Source organism: Hydra vulgaris, chromosome 14, assembly GCF_038396675.1.
Source record: "Hydra vulgaris chromosome 14, alternate assembly HydraT2T_AEP".
NCBI lineage: Eukaryota > Metazoa > Cnidaria > Hydrozoa > Anthoathecata > Hydridae > Hydra > Hydra vulgaris.
The window spans coordinates 35618111-35627094 of record NC_088933.1 but is presented as its reverse complement, the minus strand read 5'-3'; the positions used below and the strand labels follow the sequence as shown (position 1 = coordinate 35627094).

General features: G+C 27.9%; 1 protein-coding gene and 1 long non-coding RNA gene across 2 annotated transcripts; both read right to left on the bottom strand.

The window, feature by feature from the left end:
- Positions 1–242: 242 nt before the first annotated feature.
- Positions 243–3819, bottom strand: LOC136073302 (uncharacterized). The gene is made up of 4 exons (XR_010643419.1): positions 3795–3819; positions 3586–3637; positions 444–508; positions 243–352 (listed from the first exon to the last, which is right to left on the bottom strand). It is a non-coding gene; the product is annotated as an uncharacterized LOC136073302 (long non-coding RNA).
- A 1559-nt stretch (positions 3820–5378) lies between these two features.
- LOC136090571 (uncharacterized) lies at positions 5379–7156 on the bottom strand. Its single transcript, XM_065817359.1, has one exon. It carries the CDS (start codon positions 7090–7092, stop codon positions 5407–5409), a length of 1686 nt encoding a protein of 561 aa, XP_065673431.1. The 5' UTR covers positions 7093–7156; the 3' UTR covers positions 5379–5406.
- Between the last annotated feature and the right edge of the window lie 1828 nt (positions 7157–8984).

Sequence of the window (8984 nt, the reverse complement as noted above, 5' to 3'; positions counted from 1 at the left end):
GGCATTAAATTTCTACCTTGCTTCTAATTATTTCGAGGACCAATACTACTCTACGCAAGCATCCAGGTAGGATTTCATAAATGAATAAACCCGTGAGCTTTAATAAAGATTGCCTCTAAAATTTACCGAACAGAATATAACTTTCGATAGACAAGAAAATAATTTTAGTCAGACAAACTTATTAAGGTCTTAACAATATATTAAACAACAGATCTTCTTGCTATAATACTACGACACAAAAATTTATCCAATTACTTTTATTTTTTAACACCGTTTTACATGGTTACTTTGCCACAGACTTCTTGTTATGTTTTTTGGCGAACCGAAGATTGCGTAAGAACTTTGGATCAACCTGAAAATAGTAAAAAAAAATTTAAAAAAAGCAAATAAACAAAAATTGCATCGGTTTTTTTTTCCTTTTCATAATGCAATGTATGTTTTACCCCTTTTAATGAAGGATATTTATTTCTCAAAGGCTTTTTAATTCCATTACGATGAGCTTTTCTGGCTAAACAAGAATAAAAAAGATTTCATTTAAAAATTATTTAATTATGTGTAGCACAAAAAGTTTTTAAGATAACAAGAAAAAACATCTCTCATAATATACTTTTAAGAGGTAAAAGTTTTAAAGATAACAGCATACAAGAAAAAACATCTCTCATAATATATTTCTAAGAGGAAAAAATAAGTTATGTAAAGAAAGTTGATAGATCGAGCTTAAAAAAAAATTTTATTGAACATTTTTTATACTTTTACATGACACAAATAAATTATTACCCTTTTATTTAAAATAAAACTGTTGTAATATTTTCAAAATATTTTTTAAATAGATCAGATAGATTTTTGATAGATCCACAACAAAAAAACATTAACTACACCAAGGATAACAAAATTTGGTATTAACAACATAAACATTAATATAAGACCCATAATTCAAGTTATCTATAAAGCTGGTTGTGCCTAAGCTTTTGTTTTATTGTGGCAACAGTTTCTGAGAAAACATCACTGGATATGAATTATAGTTTTATTCGCACTTGTGATGATGCACTTGTGAAATTTTTTCAAATCTCAAAAAAGGTAATGCAAAAAATATCGGCATTGGTTTAACATGTTGCATTTGATGGCATAGAAGCAAAATCATTACCTATTAAATCTCTTTAAATTTTTCTTTCAATTTGCAATAGCAAATTCCAAATTTTTTTAGAAGCGCTAAATATTAAAACATTTCGCTGTAGGCAGTTTAGAGTGGACAGATGGTTAACACAATTTTTACCAATTTTGCTAAAGTATTTAACAAAGTGTCATATGATGACTTATTCATAATATCAATGGCATTTGAAGCCAGCAATTAAGCTGAATCACTGGCTGGCTAGCTGATAAACAATTCGTGGTAATTAGAGAATGAGTGAAAAAAAATAAAAAGTTCTTGTATCACTGCTATTTGTGTTCTTTGTCAATTACTTTCTAAACTGCATTCATTACCATACCAAATTATACATCAAATTTGTCGGGATCATGAGCTATTGATCTCAATCAATATTGCAGTAATGTCAATCTTCACAATGGAAGTCTAGTGTTATTATATGCATATAGAAAATTGAGGACTTTTTGTCTTCAACTTTTTATATGCACACTTATTTTTTATATGCACACTTATTTTTTATGCTGCATGCCCACTGGGTTATAGAATATCTATCGGACACTTATGTTGAAAATAAATTGGATACATCTCTTTCATAAGATAACAATTAATTTGCTTCTTTAAAAGCAAGAAAAAAGTGTTTTCAATTTTAAAAGTAATTTCAATATTACTTTTATAGAATCTTGGCGGTCCTGTATGTATATGCATATATATACAGTGTTTATCATATACTATCAGCTAATATCGCAAACTGCATTAACTATTCCATCACAGAAACACCTTCTTTTCATGCTAAAAATAATCAACTGTTCAACAAAATTTTTACTAATTCAGCTTACTTGTTAGCTGAAGTCAAAAAAGTACAGTGAAATGTAACATTCTATGAAGTGAAAGAAAAATTACAAAGATGACTAATATGTTTTGATACCTCTTTGAAAATTTTCAAAGCAAATTGAAACAAAAATACCAATCCAATTTTTATGATTAACAATAAATTTATGTTTAATATTTTTACGCTTAACTATTTAAAACATAATTTTAAAATAATCAAATTCAAAATAAAAAAAAGTAACAAATTTATGCAGTAAGTTTATGACTAATTTATGCAGTAAATAGTCACTTTCCTCAACCACACAAAACAAGCTCCAAACCCAAAGTAAAGATGATCAAACTTATTTCAATACCAACTTAATAACTTAGTAATAAAATGAAAAGGCAACTGCTGTAGGAATCATGTTTTATTTATGTTTGAAACTTTAACTATTATTAATTTACTTTTAAGAAAAGTGTTTAAGATTTATTTAAAACTTGAATATTCCTAGAAAAAATGTTAAACATGTTTTAAGACATCTTTAAAATGCTTTAATACAACTTTTATTTAAATCACATTTTACATTTAATGGGTTAAAATAAATTCAAGTCAGTACAACAAGTTAGTTTTCAGTAGTTAATGAAAATGAATAATATTGGTGAATTTTTCTGATTAATTAATTACCAATGTAAAAAAATGATTGGAAGTAAGCATTTTAAAACCAACACTAGGTTCGGAAAACAGCCACTAGATTAAATTTTACATTAATAAAAATTACCAATATAATTTATGAGACTTTTAACTACACACATTTTAAAAACATTTATGGCTGAGATGGGTAAAAAAAATAAATAAAAATTTGAAATCAAACCTAACATTTAAACTTTATTATAAAAACAGGTTACATCTTTTATCTCTTAAGTTCTATTAGAGACAATTATTTTTAAATTTTTATTTTTTGAAGCTATGAAGTTGTTTGAATGTTTCTTCAAAAAAATAACTGCTTTATGATTCTTTTATATATTTAATTAATTTTAAAAGGTAATATTGCTTAGATCATTTTAAAAAAAATCATATAGAAATTGCAGCAAGATTATACAATCTATTTTTTATCGAAGACATAAAAGTATATAATTAAAGGCTTTGATATTTTAATTTAATAAACTTTGAATTTTATATTTATTAAGTTTGAAAGTTAAAGTTGCTTGTTTATGAAGGCTAATGCTTCCCTTTAAATAAATAAATATAAAATAACAAAATGAAGGATATAACTTTAATTTTTTTTTTACTCAGATTTAAACCCCATTTTGTTGATTTTGTTTACAAAGCATTAGACAAACCTTATAAAACATTAAAATACCGAGTCTCAATCAATCAATCTATTTTTATCTATACATATATATAAATTAGAATCAACTTTATTTCTTAATAACATTTAAAAAATGAAAGTATTACTGTGTAAAAATAATCTTTACCTTATAGTACTAATAATTGTATGATACTAATAAGACAACTGTATAATACTAATAAAAAGTACATAAACGATAAAACAAATCACGCTGACAATAAAGTATAATAGTTTTAAAAATAGATTAAGTTTGAACTTCTTGTTAGATATTTTTGCATTACTTACTTTGATTATGTGCGGTGTGATTCTTGGACTTGGCCATGATTACTAATCAACACTAAAAAATGATTAACATAATCAAGAATTTTAAAGGATTATCTGCATGTGTAGAAGTTTTTTAACTTATAACATGTAAATATTTTTTTTAAATTTTAACATTTGCGGGAAAAAATGCTTTAATGTTTAAAGCGAAGCAACTTTAAAAAAACGACTACTGCTGCCAATAAACACAAATATATATCAATCTTATTTATATGAAGCTTCAATAAAATGATTGAGATATCTAAGATACAACAAGATACAAATATCCCTTCAAATAAAGCAAATCTAATACCTAACTTGATCGAAATCAGATGGCTACGAAAGAGAAATATCGCATAATTTACAGAACGACATAATCTTAAACAGTTCCGAAATTCCGAATCGCGCCTAATAAAATAATTCGATAGATTATTGTCTGCTTGTTCGTTTTTATAAGTTGAAAATTATTTACTGAACCAAAAGTACAGGAAAATTTTCAGAAAATTTATTCATGCGAGGAAATGGAAAGAAAAGACTCGTAGGAATAATGGAGAATCGAATCACTCCGCGTTCCTTTTAAAAAACGCGCAAACAAGACTCCTTTTATAAAACTTTTATAAAACAAGTTCCTTTTATAAAACGCGCAAACAAGACAGAGAAGATAGATGATAAATGAGAATATATATGAAATATATTTAAATAATATTTAAAAAATGTAATATTTTGCTCCAATATATAACATTTAAATATATTTATTAGTGATGACTAAAAGTATAAAAAAAGTACACAAAGTACTTAAAAGATGTTAATAAAATAGCAATTTAAAAATAATAAAGATTTTGAAAGTATAAAAATACGGTATTGAAAGAATAATTTTTTTTTAAACCCATTCTTTATAAAAATCAAAATATTAAAAACAATTAACATTAAACATAAATGTTCTTCATTAAGTTCACAAAACAGTGAGCAGTAAACCTATTACGTTGATATATTCGATTTTTTAAATTTAGTATATCGGCGTTATAGTTTAATTTTGTCTTAAAATGACAATGAATAAATGCTTGAATAATCCTATTTAAACTTGATATCCAAATAAGTTTATATAAACTGGTAATAAAAAAATTCTTAATTAAATACAGAAAATGTCTATAATTTGCTAATAACATACGATTTGGCTTTCAATATGCAACATTCAATCATTTAGTTTTTGAACTAAAATATGCATTGAAATTTTTTCGAAAATTAGTTTCGAAAATTAGTTTCGAAAATTAGTTTCGAAAATTATAAAATGCATCGAAATGTGTGCAAAATTAGCATTATTTATGAATCAAAACTGACCGTATCATAACTGATATTAAATCAGGTGACAGGAATAATGTCGAAAAATGAATTTCGGAATAATGTCGCATTTATTTAAAAGGTCTAGTTTCGCAAAAAAAAAGTAATAGTGTCGTTAATGAATTTTATGAATAGTGTCGAAAATAAAAAAAAAAAGGAATAGAGTCGCAAAAGGATTTAATGAATAGTGTCGAAAACAAAAAAAAGGAATAGTGTCGCAAATAGTACAAGGAGTAATGTCGCAAACAGTTAAATCGGAATAGTGTCGAAAACGAAAAAAGGAATAGTGTCGCAAATAATAAAAGGAATAGTGTTGCAAATAATAAAATCGGAATAGTGTCGAAAACATAAAAAAAGAATAGCGTCGCAAATAGTGAAAATGGAATAGTGTTGCAAATAATAAAAACAGAATAGTGTCACAAATAGTGATTACTATTTATAAAATGTTTCTTTTTTTGTCTGGTTACATTATTTGCTATCAGTTTTTATTAGAGGTGGCAGAAAAGTAACTAAATAACAAACTATGACCCATATTTTGTTCATGTCAGCAGCCATTGAAAGTGGAAATGTGTTTTGTAATATTCTGTAGTTTTTGATTCTTGCAATTGCACGTTCGACATGAATTCGCACAGATGCAATTCGTCTTGTTTCTAATTCTTTTTCCAATGTAAGTTGAAAATCGCCTTCAAGAAATGGTGGTATGTTGAGACTAATTCCTTTTGGTAAGTCATTTACGATATCGAAACCTCTATCAGCCATCAGGCTATCACCTTTTTCTAATAATTTTAGTATGCCACAGTGATTTGTTATCTGTTTATCACTTGATCTTCCAGCATATAAATCAGATACAAATGTAATGGCACCACTCGGTGCAATACCAATCAAACCCTTTGCTGTGTGATGATGTTTATATTTTGAAAACATAGCTGATTGAGTGCGATAGCTAGTTGGCATCACAGTAAATATTTCTGTACAGTCTATAATTACACGAGTATTAGGGTATACATCTTTAAAGCAGCTAGGCATTGTTTCATTAACTAGTTTTTTTGTTGGCCATATTGGAATTGATCTAAATTTTATGTGCAAAAAATCATACCAAGTAATTAATATCCTACTGGTAGTGCTTGATGAAATATTAAACCGTATTGCTAAATCTTCTATAGGAAAGGCGCAACGTAGTCGAATTAGCACCATGAAAAATTCCTCTTCAACGTTTAATATACGTGATCTTCCTCTTGTTTTAGATGAAGAATTTTCACTTAAATCGTCAGCAACAGTAGACATTGAACCCCAATAATTTAGTGAATATATTTCTGGTTCTAAAAACTTCATGACTACTTTAAATAGTTCAAAATTTTCAAAACCTGTGTAAAATTTGAAATGTTCTTTGTTATGTTTAAACCTTTCAACTGTAAATTGTGATAGAAGTATTTTGTCATTGAGCTTACATATAGCTTCTTTTTGAGTGTTTTCTAACGCTTGTTTCTCTTTTATAATGTCCTCAATTTGATCTTTAAGAATTTTATTTTCTTGTTTTAATGTTTCTTCGTAGCTTAAAACAGGTGTCGATAGTTCTTCACTATAAGGTATTTGTATTGTTTTATGTATTAAACCAAGGCTATTTTTGGTTTTCCTTGGTGCACGAGCAGTTAGCTTAACTGTTTTTGGAATAATTGTTGGAACATTATTCATATAAGTTTTTTTGTTCCCTTGAAAGTGTGCTGAACAAACTCTGTGTGAAGAAGAAGGACTAAAGTCTTTTCTGCTAATTTTGGCTAACCATAACTTTCTTAACACTTTTTCCTTGGGTATAACATAAAATGATAAGTTTTTATTACGCTTAGAATTATTAAAACAATTTGGTACACAACAAGTACATCCACCACTTGTTGAACTGAAGTCAACTTCACTGTGTTCAACTTCTCTCAGTGAGATCGAATTCTGTGAAAAGAGTGAAGTTAAACTTTGTGAAAAGAGTGGTTCACTGTTTTCGCAAAGTTCAACTTCTCCGTTAAAAGTGAGTTCACCTTCAGTAATTTCACTATCATCTTCACTGTTTTCATAAAGTTCAATATCACTGTTTTCACAAAGTTCAATCTCACTGTTTTCACATAATTGAACATCACTGTTAAAATTTATTAGGCTTTTCGACATTTGTTTTGATTTAAATGAATACAACTACCACAATGCATTGCGTTTTTGCCGATTTATGGGAAAGGTCCATTAGTGTAATAGCTGTTTTATTAGCTTTGTATTAATTTGCCCCCGTATCAACTTGCCCCCCTCTCCCCTAGTATTAAAATATTTTAACACAAATATATATTTTTATCTCACTTTTTTATAACATTATTTATCAAAATATTATTTCATTTTTTTCAAACAACTTTTCCTGTCTTCTTTATTTTTTTTCTAATATCCTTTTTTTTTTCCTAATATTGATCATATCAATCTAACAACCTATGCTTTTACTATCCCTTATTATTTATTAATATATAAAAGTGAAAATAAATTTAGTGAGTAATTTTATAGAAATTTATTTATTTTTTAACTTAATTTAGCAATTTACAAAACCAAGGGACTTTTAAAAGTAAACTTGATCTCCACTTGCTTAGCGTGTGTTCTACTTCCTTAGTACAAGTTAATGTTTTACTTACACTGATTATTTATTTACAGAGTTAGAATATTTGATGTTGGTAGACAAAGTTAAACAGAAAAAAGGAGAACTACAAAATCTTTGCGAAAATACTTTTCAAACAAATCAATTTCAAACAAATTCAAACGAGTCAATCAAATGATGAACTACTTACAAGTTATAAGCAAGTTTCTATTCTATTTGAGAAGAAAGGTTATGCATAAACAAGAAAAGAAAATGTGCCAACTTATGCCTCGATGATATACAGTAATATGAGATCTGCAAAATACAGACGACGCCATGACTCGTATAATGTTATGAAATATATCCATTGTGGCCACTGAGGCCTGATTTATGGATGTTGGGATTTATTAGTTACTTCTGTCTCCTCAAAAGATATGGAAAAATTTATTTTATCCTACAAACGTGGTCAGTTTCTCCAAAAACTTTATTGCAGAATGAATGCTAAAGGAGCACAGACAGAGCATGCAATGAAAGAAGCTGTTGCCACAAAGTACACGGCGCTTATTTCTAGCCATAAGTACTCAGTAATGGGCCGTATCCAAGGACACAGCTTTCAAAATCATACTACTAAAAATGGTATTAACATTGACTACGGTGAATACAGTATTGATATTAAAACAAAGGCTATATCAAACAAAGCTGTTACTTAGTTTGTAAATTCTTTAAACATTGGTGATGTAAGTGTAATTGCTAGATGTTGTGGTGCCTCTCGAACTATAACAGGTTTAATTACAATGATTTCAGATCTACACAACTACACAAGCTGATTCATTAAAATCTAAGCTAAGATGGTTTAGTTTCAACAGAAATCACTATGTTGTTGAATTCTCTGATGATGGAGCTCCTGAATCAAAAGAAAAAACTGTCAATTGAAACACTGTCATTTTTAAACTTTGGTGAAAGAATTCGAAGCCGCCAATTTCACTATCTTCTGTATACATAACAGCTGGGGAAAAGGATGACGTATGCAAGATGCTTTGGAGACAACACACTGATGAAATGTTGCTTATTGAAGGAAACACATTTATTATCAACAATGAAAAATCAACATTTGAATTCATACCATCAGCTGATACTGCATGGGTAGTATTTGCTAGTAATTGTTTATCATGCAGTGCAACTTACCCATCATCATTTGCAAATGTGCATAAAAATCAACGTAATGCAACAATTAGTCGTGGTAGTTATACAACATATACAGTGCCCACTACAAAATCACGGAAAATTGAAATAAAAAAGTTAGAGCATTTTAAAAAAACGTTTTCTTCTACTTCAAAAGAAAAGTTGCAGCATAAAGTGATATTAAAATTTATGGCTAGCAATGGGATAAGGCAGCAAGGCGATCCTGTGATTGACGAGTTTGCTGATACAAGTTTGCTGATCGATTTCA